The sequence below is a fragment of the Xyrauchen texanus genome, chromosome 11, assembly GCF_025860055.1.
Source record: "Xyrauchen texanus isolate HMW12.3.18 chromosome 11, RBS_HiC_50CHRs, whole genome shotgun sequence".
In the NCBI taxonomy this organism is placed as follows: domain Eukaryota; kingdom Metazoa; phylum Chordata; class Actinopteri; order Cypriniformes; family Catostomidae; genus Xyrauchen; species Xyrauchen texanus.
Genome location: NC_068286.1, coordinates 36,682,334 through 36,702,154, shown reverse-complemented (window position 1 = coordinate 36,702,154; position 19,821 = coordinate 36,682,334). Strand labels below are relative to the sequence as shown.

At 42.6% G+C, this 19,821-nt stretch overlaps 1 protein-coding gene across 1 annotated transcript; it reads right to left on the bottom strand.

The window, feature by feature from the left end:
- Positions 1-5,383: 5,383 nt before the first annotated feature.
- On the bottom strand, positions 5,384-19,570 carry LOC127652187 (sodium/potassium-transporting ATPase subunit beta-233-like). Its single transcript, XM_052138259.1, has 6 exons — positions 19,321-19,570; positions 16,624-16,752; positions 13,765-13,920; positions 13,289-13,476; positions 6,891-6,974; positions 5,384-6,772 (listed from the first exon to the last, which is right to left on the bottom strand). The coding sequence occupies exons 1-6, from the start codon at positions 19,412-19,414 to the stop codon at positions 6,512-6,514; spliced, it is 912 nt and encodes a 303-aa protein (XP_051994219.1). The 5' UTR covers positions 19,415-19,570; the 3' UTR covers positions 5,384-6,511.
- Between the last annotated feature and the right edge of the window lie 251 nt (positions 19,571-19,821).

The following is a 19,821-nucleotide window of genomic DNA, read 5'->3' as shown; positions in this document are numbered from 1 at the left end:
TGTTTTGACCTGAACCTTGTTTCTGAATAAAAACCACAAATGGATCCCAACCAAACTGAGACTGCATTACAGCAGCAGAATACATAGTTTAACTCTTCACAGACCTTCACAGTAAGCACCTGGGAAGAGAGAGAGAGAGAGAGGATACATCCAAGATGTAAAAATTGGCAAAAGTGCTAAGGAAACACAACCTGCAGCTAGGCAGATGTCTTTGAGGGAAACACCTTTAGACAATGCCTATGAACATGCCATGCCTCTAATAGAGGTTGGGTGAGATGGTCTCAATCGCCTTTCCCCGCTTAAGAATTTCACAATCAAAGGGTGTCTGCATATTGATAGACCACCCAGCGGAATATGTCCGGTTGCTATGGCAGCAGCCTTCACTTTGAGCATAGACGGGATGAGACCTGTGTCTAAAAGGAACACCAATCAGCAAACACTCACATTTCATCTTGTAACATAAGATGAAAGGGGCTCTGGTTTGTACTATGGTGTCGAGCACCAGTTGCGAGGACCTGTGCACATCAGTCGGTCTCTGTTCTGTGGCCACACATGAAGTTCCCACATTTCTGGTTGTGAATGCCAAATTGTGCCCCCCGCTTGTTTGAGCAGGTCCCTGCTCAGTGGAATCCTCCACAGGGAGCATTAAGAGCTCTATTAACTCTGGGAACCATGGGTGGTGCAACCAGCAGTATTGCTTCCTTGTCCTCCCGAATTTTGCACAAAACTCTGTGAATTAAGTGGATGGGAGGGAATGCATACTTGTGTCCCACTGGGCATTTATGGGCAAGAGCATCCAGGCCCAGCGGGAATGAGTCTTGGAGTTATAAAGGCAACAATGTGTTGTAGAGGTCGACCGATATATCAGTTTTGCCAATTAATCGGCACCGATAACAGATTTCTGGAACTATCGGTTATCTGCAAAAATCCATAAATTTGTTTTGCATCTAGAGCAGCTGGGAATGGTCTGCTGTTGTTATACAATATGAGAGCAGCCTCTAGAGGTGAAATAAAACTTCACTGATGCCTTGTGGTGTTTGATTTGATACGTGAGACTACACGTATGGAGCAGAAAACTTCAGATGCGGATTTAAAACATCCACAACGAAAAGGTATGTACTATACAGTATACTACAGTACACATTGTTATATCATTATAAAGTAATTAATTTGTTGACAAGATGCTGCATTAGTAGAGAACAGCAGTATGTTTGCCGACAAGGCTGAGAGGATGCTAACATTAAAGCTAACATCAAGCAGTTAGAACAATGAGACAGAAGTCCTACCCAAATGTTGAAATATCTGGATTGTTACCATCTATTACCATCTATTTGCATTAGTTTATATCCAGCTGGTAACGTTTATGCATTTGTTAGCCAGCTAAGTTCCATATTTAAAGCTAGTGACATTAGAAAGCAAATTAATATCATCATGCAGCCAAGAGAAACAACTAAACAAATCAGAAACGCATCTAATTTCAATTAAAGTTTTTTATCCTCGCTGTAATATGATTGATTCGGATTGATTACATTCTTGCACTAGAAAAGGCTAGATACAGCGCAACAAATACAGTTTAACAGAAAGCAGGTGTCTCAATATGATCTTTTTATTATCTTTTTAATTAAATACATGATCTAAAAACAGCACTCCTGCACAAGAAGCTGAACAAACAAAAACAAAATGAAACAAAGACATTCGTTTAGTGTGCATTTATATAGAAAAACAATTGGATGGTTGCAAAAGCAACCTTACAGTTGGTGGAGGTCTTGCTCTCTTATAAGCATTTCTCAGATTAAACAATTAGTTGTTTAAATGCTTTGTTGATATGTTTTGTTAAATGCTTCAAGTTGAAAATGTGTCTCTCGAGATTCTCGCGTTCGGTTCCAGTCTGTTGTGTTCTGTCTGATTGAACAGCCCCTGGCCTGTGCTCATAGTCTGAGCCGCTTCACCACTGAGTTCAGCCAAATACCACTGCTATCTATTGCTACTCTACATACCACTGTACTGAATAAAAAACAATGTTGAATTTCGCTGTTATTATGAAACTTGTGTCTGGGGTCAGTGCTAGTGTAACACCATGCAAACTGTCAATTGAAGCGGTTTGACAACATTTGAGGATATGGACTGACAAAAAATAATTTTATGCATATTAGTTGATGCACATAGATCTATTTAGTCCTCCACTAATTGATCCTAGATAATCAGAACTGTCTGAGGACAAAGTCTCCATTCTCATTTTATAACGCCCTATCGGGAGAGAAAATCTGCGCCACGGTTCAGTTGACCTGGTACGTGTGTTGCTGCGTATAAATGGATGTTTAGCGCCTGAGAAGAGAAGCTGGCATGCCAGGTTCATCAATGATGATCAATGATCAAACTCCCCCTTGGCGATTTTTGTTGGCCATGACTACCAAGTTGTCAGTTCTGATCAGAACATAAAACCCCTGTACGGCTGGTTTAATAGAGCTGGCAGAAAGTAATTAACCCTAGAAATAGAGTGGAGAATTGGCACAACCCACACCATTACAGTGGAGGAAATAATGGCATTGAACTTTAACACACCCTTGTTCTATTATCCTCAGCATCCAACTGGAAATGCCCGGAAGATGGCACCACGCATCCATGTAATGAGTCAGATGACACAGGAGCCTCTCTGTGTCTGGCTGCATGACGCTCACCTTAGGGAAGCGGTCACGATGTGCGTATTGTGCTGATGCATGACTTGGAAAAGAGCTCTTTATTGTAAATATATTTGTGCCCTCAGCAATTGTGACAGGGCTTGCATTCTTTATTGGTTTGTGACACAGTCTTGACATGAAGCCAACAACACTGGAAACATAAACACAATTTTCTTGTCAGTCCTGGGAACCATCTGGGAGAATGACTGAAGCTCTGTGGGGACTCTCTTGGAGGCAGAAACAAACACATCCATGGACTCTGGGCCCTGCTTCATGCCAGATATGTCAGGAGCACAGCTCCAGTTTGGTGGGAGGCCTCCCAATGGTAAGAGGGCACTTCGGGACCGCAGTATTGCACTTGGGATAGGGGCATTGGGACCTCACCAGGGACTCCGTCTCCATTTTCTGTGGTGGCGGTGCAGCGGGCTTGCTGAGTTTGGGGGGCGTTGACACGAGGAGGAATGCGATCGAGTAAGAGGCACTACAGAGCACCCTCACCAAGTTCTTATAGGCCTGCGACTGCTTCTGTGCCTGCTGAAACTTTTCCTGAAAGTGCTAATGGCATCACTGAACAGGCCCTGTTGAGACACAGGGGCATCTTACAGCACAGCACTATCCATCTCACACATCTCTGACAAATTAAGCTAGAGTTGGTACTCAGCAGACAACAGGCTACAAATGGATCTGCTGATGGCTTGTGCGGTGACCTTGGTAGCCCAGAGAGCCATGTCAGTGGCACGGCGCAGCTGTGTGAAGGACTCGGTATCTGGCCAGCTGGAGATTATTTCCCTCAGCAGATCAGATTGGTAGGCTTGCAGCACCACCATGGTGCAAAGCCGAGCCAGCCTGACCCATTGGCCTGTAGGCCATGTCCAATTGGGTAGATGTCATCCTACAGGGTCAGGACAAATGACCCATGCAGAGGATATAGCACTCGGGCCTGTCGGATAAGGGGATATACCGCTTACACGGTGGAAAACATTTACGAAACGCCATTTTTAAAAAGACTTTTAAAATCTTTTAGACTGTGCACAGAATACAGATACACACGTACACAATCAGGGTGTAGCGCTTATGTTACACGCATACAGGAAACGATCAAATACAATCCAATAAATGAATAATCCAATGAACACATTCCATTGAGGCCCACGGGCCATAGAATAATGGAAGTACTGCTTTAGGCCTGCAGTATCCAGCGAGGCCATGGGAGGAGCATGTGTCTTGGAGAGGTGAGGCTCAGGAACAACAGTGATTCTTTGTATATGGTGTGGTGGTCAGAGGAAGACTGGCAACAAAAAGCAGCCCGGGAATTTGCTGTCAAGCGGCCTCAATTTGATACACCAAATTCAAACTGACACAACCTGTTTCTCAATCAATGAATCATTAATAAAAAATAAAAAAAAACACAATCTGTTCGTTTGTATTGTTTGTGTTAAGCTAATATGTACGATGAAACAACGTTTTTCTAAAGGTTTTCCTCCCCATGTTTGTGTGTACAGAAAGCAAAAATTCAAAGTTGAATTAATCTACTGAGCACCTGACAAAGCGTTTGTCCCTGCTCACTCCACTTTGATGTTTCTGCCTCTTCGCCACTGTCCTCATCACCACCTGCAGACTGCTTAAATAAATCTGTTATTTTAGCACACTTTGCAGCGTCAACCAGCGAAGTATTTTTCTTTTTTGGCACACCTTCTCTGCACCACCTACTGTGGGTTTTCTCTTTCTATCCATGTTTTGGCAATGAGTGCCAGATGCTTTCAACGAGAACTAGATACTAACTGCCCAAGTGCTAAATACTTTCAGTTGTGATGGCAACTGCTACCTGCTATTACAGATTGCACCAGCCATGTCGCTGCAGGTAAGACAACCTATTGAATATCTGTATATTGGCTGCTATATGATGCTGGAATTGTGAAAAAAAGAACAGCCCTCATAAGACCGGCCCACCGGGAAAATTCCCAAACTTCCCAATGGCCAGTCCATGCCTGATGGTGGTTGAACTGCGACGAATTCCAATGTTTGTGGGCTTTCCAGTCCGGATGTTGAGAGAGTCAATGTAATCCTATGAAGTTTGGGATGCGAGCAAAGCAAGTTTTTAATCCCAAAGTTGCTAACCCTAACCCTAACCCTAATTTAAATGGTGAGGCTGAAATAACAGAAATCTCTGCGGACCAGTCAACACATGGTGTCTTTGTCAAGATGCAAATTTCTCTTTTTATGGCTGTTGGATCAGAATATCAGCATTAACCAGGAAACACATTTTGAGTCCAGCGTGAGTGACGAAAAAATGCACTAAAAGCTGTATTCGCATGTCAGTAAGCATAAGAGTGGTGCTTTAAGCAGCTTGCCATACGTAAATAAGGTGTCAGCCAAAGTGCAGCTTGCATCCATGCAATGGAAAGGCAGCTGAGGCATTGCATATAAATGGAGGACTTAAGTAGAACTGCTCTGATGAGCATCTGAATTGTATTGGTAGACTTCATAATCAGCTGAGCATCAATTGATTGCAGGCATGACCTGCCTGAACCAATGCTAGCTTCATTTTGAGCAACAATAATGATGCGTGCCTTGAAAAGCAACTTGATTGTGAAAACTACTGTATATCTACAGTAATAAATAAAAGTAAACACAGAAAAGCTTAGAATGACTTCTCATCAAAACAATATTTGCAAGGATGTATAGAATAAAAACATCACCAAAAATTTAGAGTCTCAGCTTTATTTTGGTTAGTCTTTTTTTCCAGTTTAGTTTCAACATGAGAGCCTGTGGGACTTGTGTAATTTGATATTTCTAATGACTGACACTGATTGCACACACCTACGAAACATCCCGATAGACAGGGTATTGCATTACTTCTGAAATAATCTATAATAATCTTAATGGCTTTGGCATCATTAACAAACAGAATATATAAGGTCACAGCATTTAAATATTCCAGTTTAGAACCTTCAACCACACCATGTGATATCTGAGATGTCATGTGATGAGAAGAAAACTGATGAGGCAAGAAAGAAAACATTGAGGCATTAAAGAAAACTGCAGTATTAGGTCCCTCAACACGCGATAATCAAAAGGCAATATCTACATTCAGTGAAAACCAAATAGCAATTAGAAGTACAATCTTCCCTACATTGTAGTGATTTTAGGAATTAAAGTAAATTACCCACCGATTACACCTAAAAGATGCAAATAGAACATCAATACCCCCGAAAGGCAATGTTAAGAGGCCAGTGTATTTCTATTAAGTAACTATACATACAGTATATGTAGGCACATTTTACAAATGAAGCTGAATCACACACATGGCATGGCTTGAAACAACCTACATATGCAACTACTGTGCACTTTCTAAATACAGGTAAATCACACAAGGCAGCAATACAATACAAGAAAGACAAAACAGTGCTGGCTACATTGGTAGAGGAATTGTAATTTACATAAAAACAACCTGCCCATTGATTGTGGACAGTTCTCATTCAGTAGCAGAATAAATATTCTATGCTATGGCTAATCCTCCGGGCAGTTACTTTCTATTCCTAGACCAAAAGCAGAAAAGCTTGAAGGAAAGAGTACAGACAATGTTAGGTCCCACATGTTTAAGATGGTATGTATTTGACTAGCATTTTAAATATATTTTTTTTATTTTTTAGTCTCTCCTAAACTAAAATGAGGCCACTTTCTGACATGAGACACTTGTACATTCAAAAAACCTCCCTTCGGTAAACCTAATGGTGAGAAACATGTCTCTGGTGCCTTTGTATCTCAGGTCAGAAGAGGGGTCTTAGTTTGCCTTTAAATAGGGAGAGAGTCGAGGTACACTAGTTCAGAGGTCATGACTTGCGGACATTGATTTTAATATCAAATCGTCCCTGATAGCGATCCTTGTCATGGTAATAAATGTTTTCCCCGAACACTCTGCACTCGATGCGGATTTCCATGTTCAAGGTGATGTTGACAAACTGGATGGCCACCAGAGGCTGCAGGTAATGGGGGTGCAGGATTTTCCCGTAGTAGGGATAATACTGAAGGGGGAAGCCTTCTCCAATACCGTAGTACTTAACCTCTCCGAGCTTACCTGCATCCTCTTCTTTCTAAAGATGTTTCAGAGAAGATGATGTCAATAAGCACCATTTTTAAATCAATTCAACATGGTAAATAAGTGCAGAACATCCGATAACGACCAATAGAGTAGCTGAATTGATTGCTTACCTTGTTTGTGCAGTGCATCGGGATCACATTAGACTGGACTTTGTGCCATGCCTCTTCTGGAATGCTTTCATTTGACACTGGTGGCTAAAAGAGAGAAATAAATTTACCAAAATTATATAAAGTGTATCGCTGAGGTATGACCAAAAAACCCAGAGGATGACAGATCTAAAATTGTAGGTTGACCAGTTCAAATGATATGAGAAGGTTTAGTTCACTACCTGCTTGTTGGCTTCTATGTCAAATTCATAAAAGATTTATTGGAAAATGAGGAGAAAATCTAAAAATCCCTTTAGTCACTTTTGTGAAGCTTGGTTTGAAGATTATTTGACATAATTTTGGTGACAACTGACAAAATGTGTAGGAGTAGCAAAACAAAAAAAAATGGCTTAATGGAAGACTGGTAAATAGAAATACGAAGAGAATAGAAGCATAAATTGCCAAAGAATTCTGAAGTTGAAAGATTTTAGCCCATTTTTATGATTTTTGTCAACAAACTGACAATAAATCAAAGTTTTATTTCAGTTTGCCAAAGATACTATATATTTCAGTTTACTCAAGATATATGCTTGCTTCATGTTAGTTAGCATCACCATCAAATTTGCTACAGATTTATTGGAAAATTGGGTCAAGACATAAAAGTCCCTTTGGTCACTTTTGTGAGATTTGGTTTGAAGATTATATGACAAATTTTTGAATATTGGAACATGTGTTGGAAGAGTAGCAAACAAACAGTTTATGTAAATTATTTTAAAAATGTAAAATGGTGGACAGGTAACATGGATAACAACCCCAAAAATATGAGAACTTGAAAAGCATAATTTCAGCCAATGCATTCTGAATTTATAGTGATTTTAGTTTCCAAACTATCAACAAAATAGTTTTTTTTTCTGTTTGGCAGCTTCTGCATCAAATTTGTTACAGATTTATTGGCTGTGTGGTACATATATGCAAGGAATTGTAGATGTAGATGCATCTATGTAGACTGGGTAATATGCGTATAGGGAGCGGCAGCAGTCAGTAATTCTACATTGAAATAATAACAAGAAATTGACCATGTATTCAGATAGTCCCTTACCGTCTAGGTTACGAATGTAACCTCCGTTCCCCGATGGAGGGAATGAGACGTTGTGTCGGAGAAGCGACACTAGGGGTCTCTCTTGAGCACCGAATATACCTCTGATCTATGAAAAAAAAGCCAATGAGAAGTTGGCAGCTAGTATTTGCATACCCCGCCCCCGGACATACGGGTATAAAGGCGAGGCAAATACTAGAGTTCATTCAGGATTTTTCTGAGGAGCCGGAAATGGTCCAGCCACTACAGCGGCTCGGCTCAGAGACGTGGCCGGGAAGGACGACAATGTCTCGTTCCCTCCATCGGGGAACGGAGGTTACATTGGTAACCTAGATGTTCCCCTTCTGTCGTTCTCTCCACGTTGTGTCGGAGAAGCAACACTAGCGGTCCAATTGAAATTACGCCATGTGCTGAGCCATGTACGTGGTCTGACACAGGAGCGGGCAGGTGTTTTTTACGTGTCAGACGACCAGCAGTATCAGACTACACGTACCCTTCCCCAATGCCCCACAAAAGTCATCGGAATCCTTTTGGTTACCCTGACAGGGGAACAAGGCGACGCTTGCCAACCTGGGAACGGGCCAAGCATGGCTGGGCCTCTTTTCTCTCTATGTTTCTCGCATAGAGCAATGGACAGACAGGGCCCATACATGCACTGAGGGAAGGGGGTCTTACCCAATTTCCTATTCTTTCAGGGGGAAAAGACCCTGTGGAGACCACCCCTACCCAGCTGGGGAGTTAAGGTGGTGAATACATCACATGTGTTTTTAGACGACACGTGGAAGTGGCGCGGTGGTAGATCCAGCCTCAGCAAGGGGGAAGTTGCTACACACGGCGACCGAAGGGCAGCCGAAACTTACCCAAGGAAAACACGGGTCCGCTCGTTAGGGGACCGTATCACGGAAAATACACACAGGGGGAGTCCTCACCCTGTGGAGCTCCTATTCCAGTACAGGGTAGATTTGAGTACCCGCAGTGGATTGGGTCGGCAAGTTCCTCCGCCGAACTGCGGACCCATGAGGGCTAGGGAGGAATCGACCAGGGATTCGAGTTGAGTGGGATCTCTTGGGAAAAAAGACGCACAGTTTTACCTCAAGCGAGGGAAAGGGTGCTATATGCAAGCGATTCACCCGGCCAGCCCATCAGCGTGTTACCGAGTTCTACTGGCTCGGACCTGAGAAAACACGGGATGGAACTGACTCAACCCTGAGATTGTAGTATCTCGTAAAGGTGTTGGGTGTTGCCCAACCCGCTGGGTCTGGATGCGGATGCCAGAGCGTGCCCTGCCCCTGATAAAGACGGTCTTTCCTCAGGGGAATTCGCCAGGGAGGGACTGTAGCGAGGAGTACGAGGTCCACGAACCAGGCCCGGGTGGGCCAATATGGAGCCACTAGTGTGACTTTCGGGAGTGGGCCAGTATGAGGCAGTCGAAGTAGTCAAGTATGCGGATTCTGGCTTCTCGGAGCGGGGCAAGGGCTGCCTCTGTGACTTTCGTGAAGACACGAGGGGACAGAGACATGCCGAAGGGGATGACTTTGTACTGAAACGCCTGGCCGTCGAACGCGAACCGTAGGAAGGGTTGGTGTTGCAGCAGAATTGAGACGTGGAAGTACGCGTCCTTCAGGTCTACCGCTGCAAACCAATCCGGACGCATGGTAAGATACACTTTTGCGTGAGCATTTTGAACGGGAGTTTTAGCAGTGCTCTGTTGAAAAACTCGCAAGTCCAAGATTGGTCGTAATCCGCCACCTTTCTTGGGTACAACGAAGTAAGGGCTGTAGAGACCCTTCTCCATTTCGGTTGAGGGGACAAGCCCTATCACGTCTTTGCGCAGGGATTTGGCATGTTTGCCGTCTACTGTGGAAACGGACGCCCACGAAGGGGGGGGGGGTGCCTGGCAAATTGAATTGCGTAACCGAGTCGAATGGTCCGGTACAGCCAGCGTGACGGGTTGGGCAGTGAAAGCCACACCTCCAAACTCCGTGCTGGGGTACCAAGGGGACGATTATTTTGGACGTACCCGGTGGGGGCTTCGCAGCGGGGCGAAGCAGGTAGTGTGGCCTTGCCTCCCGAGGCTTTGGTGCTGAGAACAAACTCAAAGCACTTACCTTGCTCCGCGCCCGGCAGGGGGGTTCATGACTGGAGGAGGAGGTCCGGTTGCAGGTGTCCTCTAGACTCGTCAGAACCGGCCGGCCGGGGGACAGTCGTGGGGCTGAAGGCAGACTGTGGCCGCGTCCAGCATGCCGGGACTGTTGAGGCCTGGTGGCAGAGTGCTGTGAGAATGGCGTTTGCGGGCCAGGTGACCCAGAGACAAAAAAGGAAATAGCTCTATTATTGAGAATGTGAGTACCGCAGCCCCCGTTAGGGGGAGCGGCCAAATTAAATTAATTCAACAAAACATTCTCCTCCCGGCCCCCCACCGGGGGACGGAGTGGTCTTACCAGCTCCGGAGCTAACGTCTCGGTCTCTGGGTCGATCATCTCAGGAGCGCCTGGGAGCCTTCCGGGTCCTCGAGGGGGTCCGTGATATGAGGGGGCATCCATCTTCTGCGGGGAGCTCAACGCCGGGGCTGAGAGCTGGGCCCATGTTTGTTGAGGCGGAGCACCGCTTTTCTTTCTTTCTTGAAAGCCGCAGGAGGACGCCCTCGGCAAGCAGACAGGGTATGGCCCCTGGCGGCAGGTTTGCGGCAGGGCAGGATGTGTGAAATAGCCTCCGTCTGTTTCTTCACCACTGAGGACTGCTGGGTGGAGTCGTCATGTGGTGTCGCCGAATGGATGGAGCTGGGAGACTGGAGCGTTTGAGAAAGCGTGCTTTGTCTACCTCCTCTACTACGACCAGGTCCAGTCCATTTGTTGCGTTTCTGGACCACGAGGGTGGCCATCGCCTGTTCGAGTGCTGTTCCTGAGGCACGTCAAGAACAGGACTACCTAAGTGCAAATTTTGGAGTGCCTTGGCCCGGTGGACTTGCAGGAGGGTGCCATGGCGTGCAAGGGGGGAGTGTTCTGGGACCGCTCTACCGCCGAGGGTAGTGAGAGCGGAGGAGCGAGGAAGCTTGGCTTGTTCAACTCGTAATGCACGTCCGGGAAGAAAGGAACCGGGTGGGGGTGCGTGGCTGTGAGCGGCGCACATGCCCGTGGAATCAATCAACTAGCCGTGAGGGGGAGGGGGACGAGATTTTCCGGTCCAACCTCGCGCTCGCGGTACCCGGGGAAGCATATCGGACCTCTGTGCATCAGGCTCAGACTGGGCGCGCAGACCCAAGGTGGCGGCGCAGATGAGCCATCAACATCAGACACCGCTGTAACGCTCTCCGATGCAGCAGTGATCATCGTCATCCAATTCCGGGAGCTCAAGGGAACGGAAGGCCGGCCGTGAAGCGGGCCGCACTCATCCCGAGCTCAGATGGGAGCAAGCAAGCGTGCCGGGGAGGCGGGTGGTTCGCGGGGATTTACCTCCATTGCCCGCGGCGCCTGCTTCAATCCTGTGGGAAGGAGGCGAGGCGCGGGGGGCGGCTGAAGTGGCTTTCTCTCATGACAAAAGAAAGCCTACGACCACAATGCTGCCTCAGCTATATTCTCGCACTGAGAACATAACCCATTGGAGAGAAAATCGCTCATCCCGAGCTCGGACGGAAGCCAGCAAGCGTGCCGGGAAGGCGGGTGGTTCGTGGGGATTTACCTGGCGAACACAGCCCGTCCTTGTCCCCAAATCGCCTCCATCGCCCGCGGCGCCTGCCTCAATCTCGTGGGAAGGAGGCGAGGCGCGGGGGGCGGCTGAAGTGGCTTTCTCTCATGACAAAAGAAAGCCTACGACCGCAATGCTGCTTCAGCTATATTCTCGCACTGAGAACATAACCCATTGGAGAGAAAATCTCTCATCCCGAGCTCGGACGGAAGCCAGCAAGCGTGCCGGGGAGGCGGGTGGTTCGTGGGGATTTACCCGGCGAACACAGCCCGTCATTGTCCCCAAATCGCCTCCATCGCCCGTGGCGCCTGCCTCAATCTCGTGGAAAGGAGGCGAGACGCGGGGGGCGGCTGAAGTGGCTTTCTCTCATGACAAAAGAAAGCCTACGACCGCAATGCTGTTATGGCTATATTCTCGCCCTGAAAACATAGACCATTCCTAAAAATTTGTGTAATCGCAGCCCAGGTACGCCAGGCAGCTTTTATGACCGTCGGAGGTGGGGAGAAATCAACCGCATCCAGAAACTACACAGAGCCGGAAACACGTCTTTAAAAAGACTTTTGAAAAGGACGTTTAACGCCGCTGTGTATTGCTCTTTTAGAGAAAATCTCTCTTAGAGTTTGGGTTTCTGCACTGTCGAAGTGCCCAGGGGCAATTGCACTGCTGTGCAAGAAGGAGAAATGTATTGCGCCATCAATCCAACAGCATGCAGAGCGTCAGAGGAATACTGGAACTGGTGTGATCTCGCACAACCATCGGCTCCGAAGAAAATTTCTGAATGAACTCTAGCCTTGCCTTTATACCCGTATGTCCGGGGGCGGGGTATGCAAATACTAGCTGCCAACTTCTCATTGGCTTTTTTTTCATAGATCAGAGGTATATTCGGTGCTCAAGAGAGACCCCTAGTGTCGCTTCTCCGACACAACGTGGAGAGAGTGACAGAAGGGGAACACATCCTTCACAGTTTTAGCAAAAAAAAATTTTTTGAGTTATTAATAATAAAAAGTGTATATCTTTTCTTATATGCTGAGAAATTTCCTGACCCATGACCCATATAATTATTTTGTATTTCTATGATTATTTATCTTTACCATATTTATCTATACATCTGTGTTGGTTTATATGTATTTTTATTTTTTATTTAATTCATTTTAATTATTTAGATTTTTCCCATACCGCCCCCTCCACAGTATCAGCATGTTTCAGCACAATGCGTGGACTTTTCAGATGACCCCTTACTCACCGAATTCAACATTTCCAATTTATATCACCATTAACGATCTGGAACGTTTTTGCCGTGATGCCATCTGATCAGCTTACGGCACTAATCGTGTCCCGTATTTATTGGATACGGGATGCATCATTTCATATTAAAATATGAGGTGAACTTGTGTACAAAGTGTGGATGTGGAAAATCTGGAGTTTATCGGGAGAAATTGTAAATCGGGAGTACAGTGGGAGGAGGGTTGAAAAAGCACGAGAAACCCAGGAAAAATCGGGAGTGCTGGCAGGTAAGAGTTAAATTCCAAAATGGTGGAATTCTAATCGGGTAGAAATCGAAAAATTATTCTCAAAATAAACCATGCAAGATCCTGTGAACATTTTGTAAATACAACTTTGTGATATATATTAATAAACAAACCCTGGGTTTGAAGTTTACAACCCTGTTGAGCTTGACAATCAAGCAGGGCTTCCCCTCTGAGAATCCAAAATCACCAGTGTTCCCAAGACCAGAGCAGGGCCCAAGCCAAGACCTATGGAACTGACATGCCTTCCTAATACCAATATCACTGTCTAGATCCCCTCTGTTCTTGTAATCCTGGGGTTCATCTGTGAAAATATACATATATATTTATTTATAGAATAATAAACACACAGGATTGTAAGACAGCACATCTGCACACCACTTTCTAGTTGTGTACAAACAGTCGACTGCAACAGCTGCTCTGGATAAAAAGAAAATTTAGAAATGTATTTAGCAAATATATTCTGTGACCAGTATAAATTAAGGTCTTTATTATTTATTTATTTATTATAATTAAATTAATTCAGGAAAGCCATTCAAAGAAACATTCATATCTTGCACAAATAACAGGAGACACATGTTTTATTTGGTACCTCCGCAGTCTTCAAACTGCATTTGGTCCCGCTGGTTATCTGAGTCATAGGCCGATAGGAAATCTTTCATGGCTTTGGTGTATTTCATGTATGTTTCCACATAATCCATTGAGAACATCAGCTCTGACTTGTCTGCATGTGGGTAGTGGGTAAGTCCTGTTCACATGTAAATCAACAAATTACAAGTAAATAACAACATATCTGTCCATCAAACTCAGTCTAGTTCATGCAAAACCTGCCAAACTCATTCTTCTTTGGACAATCAGAAATTCTTCGTGAGCAGTTCAGAAGATAAACACAATTCTAGTTATGCCTTCAAAAGCACTGATTTCTCTGAATAATTTTAGATCTTAGATGTGTTTTCTATGGTGTCATTAACTGTTGAACCTTCCCAGAATGTTGAATGATCTAAGCATTCATTTGTCTAAGCATTAAGTTTCCAAAGACCTGAATTGGGCAAGTCTGAAACAATGAAGGATCACAGAGAGAAATGTTTCCAAACTTCATGATAACTGACTATAAAGAACTATATTAAGACCTAACAATCCATTTACAGAACAATTGCATTTGTTTGTTCACATTGTTCTTTACTGGGAGGAGCCATTATTTATTTATTTATACTTATTTTAAATCTTAATTTTACCATTGTAGAACTCTTCAACTTAAAGAAAATCTTGACAAAATGTGTGCCTTTTAATTAATGAAATTATTTATTTAAATATTTGCAGTAGTTAAATAGTATGATTTAAAGTTTGAACAAAATGTGCTTTGGGTGCTGCAACTGGATAAACCTTATATAGAATGTGAGGTCTTAGTTTTAAATGAAATCAAACTGCATCTCTTGTAAAAGGTTCAAAGGTAAAGAGAGTGTCCTGAAAGTAGTTTGCAGTTCTCTAAGCTTGAATGCCACTTGCCTTCAATGATTCAGAATTGTAAATAAATCATAATCATCATGCTGTGGTTGTTAATAAATGATTAGCCAACTAAGCCAAACCAAGAGTAGATCCATCAGTTTGTCTGAAAATGGTGATGTCATTTTAAGGTACCTAAACATTGACTGTTGTAGTTGCAAGTCGATTTCCCCTAACCTTCATATGCCTTCTGTTCTACCAAGTAAACATGTGAATTGCTTCAGCTGTGACGTAAAATGAACAGATTTTCAAATCCCTATTTCCCAGCACTCTCTTATCATGTGATCTGTTCCCTGAACCCACCAAATGTTTGTGAAATTGAACTAACCCTTCTAACCCCCGCAGTAAACTGCAAGAGGAACAGCAACTTAGACATCAATAGAAATAATATCCTTCCATCTATGACACCACCTGGTGTCAAAAGTAGCTTACATTATGCTATATATTACGTAAGGGGTTCCTAACCTTTTTTGTCTAATAAACCCCTATTTACTGCCTAAGATTTTAAGTAGAAAAATGTTCTAACTGTCAACATTTTTCATTGAATAAATTACATGATATGCTGATTGATTAATCTTATTAATCAAATCTTATTAATGTTATTGTAAATAACACTTTTTTAATTAGGCCTACATTCTATTTTGGAGGGTCTTGCTTTGGTTGTAGTGCGTCATAATAAACAGCGTTTTTAGGTCGCTGTGTCAAGTTAAACGTAGTTTGAAACTTAGAAAAAACATGTTTTGATAGCCTATCGGAATTGTACTCAGTCCAGCAGTGTTTGAATGCAGTGACGCGTTCTCGTCTTGAGCTGTCGCTAGGGTCAAGCAAGCCCGATGGCCCAGTTATCCGGATCAGATCGCGCCTGGTCGACCGCGTTGCCTTTCCAAGTATACTCTTTGAGCTTGAGCGAATATGAACGCGTCTGACGCATGCACACTACGCATGCTTTGTCATTCACTTCAAATACAGTCAACGACAGGCGCGTATGCACGCGCACAGACGAAATGTCCGCATGTTGAAAATCTGGGACGCAAGCGGACACTCCGTGCAGTTGGTAGCCTACTTCAAGCTTGAATTGCTCCGATGGTATAGGAATATTCCTTATTACGGTCCGGGAACATGATAAAAGGCTCTATTTTTTTTATACCAATGAATTAACACATGTAGCCTAATCGACAGCCCTAGTTCAAACCTTTCAAGACCCCATGAAATTCAAATGTGAGTTTTTTGGCTCTTATGTCTGTTCCATTTGGTGCCATTATTACTGTAGAACACCTCTAAAAGTTCACAAACAAAAAACACGTTTTTGCAGATATGCATTTAAAATTGACAGCCTTCCTCTTCCTGGACTAAAGTTATTGATGCGTAAACATATGATTGTCTGATAAAATGCTCTCTAGAATACGAATGTTATTGATTAAGATTGATGTTATATGATGGTGCTCTAATGGTGCCAGAACCAAGCAAATCATGTTCTTGTTTTTTTCTATATATATATATATATATATATATATATATATATATATATATATATATATATATATATATATATATAAGGAAAGGCTTTTTGAAACGTCCTCCAGAACTTCCTGTTTCAAAAGGAAATGTGTCAACACAGAAAATTATTTGTTCTGAAGTATGTCAAAATATGTCATGGTGTCTTTAATAAAAATAATTAATAAATCAGTTACCCTTTTTGTGAGAAAAATCTGAATAACATGTTATAATTTGATTCTTTTAATTTTAGCCATTTTATATTTTAATTTAATTCAGCATTGGAATTGATATCGCACCAACCCACTGCAGTTCCATCATCTACCTCTAGGTGCCTGTGAATCCTGGATTGGTAAAGCTTGCTTTTTAAGTCCAGCTAAACTGAATTTTACACACGCAATAACTTTTATGAGGGATATAAATGGAGAGACAGCCACCGCAATAGAGCTGTTACCTGGAGGAGTGACTCTGTCCTGCCAGGTGGGTTTGTAATCGCTCAGGGTGAAGAGAAGAATCTGGATGGTGCCTACGAAGATCCCAGCCAAAAAGCCATAAAAAATTAGATAGAACAATAAGATTTTTGCTGTGGAAAAAGAGAGAATTGGGAAATATTTTAGTATGCTGGTGAAAGGGAGACATTGTGAATAGTTCTGATGTCATAGAGAATGTATCCTCAACATGTCTTTGATTGTTTTAAGTTTTAATGGATAATTAAAAATTCTATGAAAGGGAATGATGTGTGTCCTCTCTGTAGAAAAAGGACACTGAAAACATAATTAACCTGAACATATTATCCATAAAAGCCATTACTGGAAATCATTACTAAGGATTTGATCTCCGGAAGCTACTTGATGTTGCAAAAACAGGCAAATGTGCTGACATCATACCAGCAATACAAATGTCATCAGTCTGTCCCCAGAAGGACAAAGAAGTGCCAACATGACGAGATATGGTGAGTAATCGTAATGACTTAAACATCAACAATGTGTAGGGACATCGCAATGCAGTAAAACCAGTAAGGTCACTTTATAAGTCCTGACTGGTCAAACACGCCTTACCACTTTTATCCCAAAATATTTTGTTGGCAGTCTACTAAGATGATGCTCACCAGAATTAGAAACAATGATTAGATAGAGATCCATTTAAAATACCCATGCACAAATACTATGAAGTGCCCAGTGGTGCATAAAGCAATGACAGAAGGTCACTGGGTCCAAAGCCCTGTAAATATGTCAACCTGAGCATTTTCCTTACTAGACGATGAAATGGCCATCAGATATCTCTGGAGGGTTAACTTATAGGTTTATATGTCTTTCCATGTCTAAAGGTAATGTTGTATTGCTTTTGTATTGAGCACAAAATTGAGGCTATGAGGAATACTTCCCTTGCGCTTGAAATGTGTAATTATGCTTTCTTGGTAAAATATATTAAGCTATTAAGAATGTATAGAGGTTTTAGCTCTTTTGTAGTATTATTTATGTTGTTTTGTTGCAAATAGTTGTTTCATGAGATGTCGCCATTAGGGTGATCTGTGTCCCCTTTGGTCAAGTTGGACACTGTTAACACTATATTAGTTCTCCTTGTGCATGTGCAGCTGAAGTACAGGCACATATGCGTATCTATGGACAAATACGTTTATTTAATGATTGTCCTAGAATCAGCTATAATCTTCATTTTTGTTTTAAGCTGGGTATGTGTATGACCTAAACTTGAGTCCATTCTTTTTTTTTAATTAAAATTATTAAGTTGAAGCAACAACACTTAAATAGCAAATCTGAGTTAAGTCTACTTGCATCTAGATACCTTAACGAGTAATTCTATATGAACACCAAGTTAAGTGAAATTAATTACACAAGTTTTGGAGATGCCTTTACTCAACTGATTGAGTAAACTTGTTTCCTGAGTAAAGTCAGTGCATTAGGTTTTTCAGTGTGACTGGTTACAAACAATAATGCCTTCATTTGGTAATTTTATTGTTATGTTATCTGGAAGGTAGGACACACTGTAAAAACTCTAACATGCAAATGTTACCTCAATGAGCTATTTCTACATGATATGATCCTTAATATTGAGTTTAGGTTGATGAATAGTATTTTTTCTTTTAAAAAACAAACATTTTTTTTTTTTTTACCATTTTCTTAGAGTGCAGTTGAGTTAAATTTTATAGGAACCGACATATAGGCTATTATGTATTTGAAAACTTATACTGCCGTTAACTAATAAGCCTGAATCACTTGAAGGCACGAATATCATGTATGACTCAAAGAGGGAGCTGCATGAGCAGCACAGACATGGTAATAAATTAGTAACTGCTGCGTCTCAAATACATTATGCCAAGATTCATTGACACCTTTGATGAACAGTGATTTCACTCAGACCCAACATACTAGGCCTTTCACCTTGAGTCACCTTGAACAATGATGCATTTTTAACCCTTTCTGTAAATGTCACATTTATAATAACAAATATGCAAATTGAACTACGTGCATATTGATTTCCTGGCACGGACATAGATTAATCAATTCCATTTTTGTAAACACAACAGCATAGCTATACATGTCACCTTTATCCTCTTGTTATTTTTTTATTGTTACATTATTAAAAAATTTACATGTCTTTTTTATTTATTAAAATACAGCTTAGAATGAAACAACCAAAATCGCGCGCACCAATAACGTGATGCTATGCTTTGACCTTTTGTTTTGCCATTCCGCATCGACATCGTGCACAGCGTACACAAAACACTCGTTTGATTTTTATTTAATTTATTTTTTAATTGGGTAGGAAACGCGAAATGCATGAAATCCATCGTTAAAACTATAAGCTTGGTAAAACAGGTGGATAAAAAAAAATAAAAAATAAAAAAAACAATATGCTTTTTAACAAATTACAGTAGACTATCAAAATATATCGTTAAACATCGCTTTAAGTCCATATATATTTTATTCACTGATGTCGAAGAAAGTCCGCTAGACATTTGCTGCAAAGTCAAATCATACAGGTTGCATCGTGACCAGACTGCCGGTCTATATGTACCTGCTAAATAAACGGTGGCAGCAGCAATTAACGGGCGGTGACAGCCTTCATAGCGCTGTCCAACGTTCTGAAATCGACCGAGATTGTCGATACAAAATCTATAGTCTATACTTACACCAACTACCACCGGTGCGCCCAAGAAATTCCTTCTTCTCCGAATTCCACAAACACGCCTTCCAACCTCCGTCATCTTTATTTTGAGCCGGCATGATTTATTGTATCGTTTTGTTTGTCCACTTTAGCGGCGGGTTCCTCCAGGTTCGTCTCTTGCCTCCTTTTAAACACTAAATCCCTTCCTGGAGCACTAAGCCCACCGTAACATGGAGCCGTACCCGGCTCTTTCCAAGGTGCCCCGCGTAATAAATCCAGCGGAAGGCACAGGTCCCGCCCACATCCACCTAGCGCTCCTCTCCGGGTCTGGACCAGCAAATTACAAACAGAACCTCCAATCACGTAACACAGTCGTGCTGCTCACGAAATTTGGGAGGGAATCACTTCACAATAGGATTGCGTAACGAGACGTAAAAGCCTCGGTAAGAATAGGACAGGTTCACAGGAGTGATGTAAAAACGCATGACGCAAGGGCCAGATACATTTAACGCGTGGAGAAAATCAT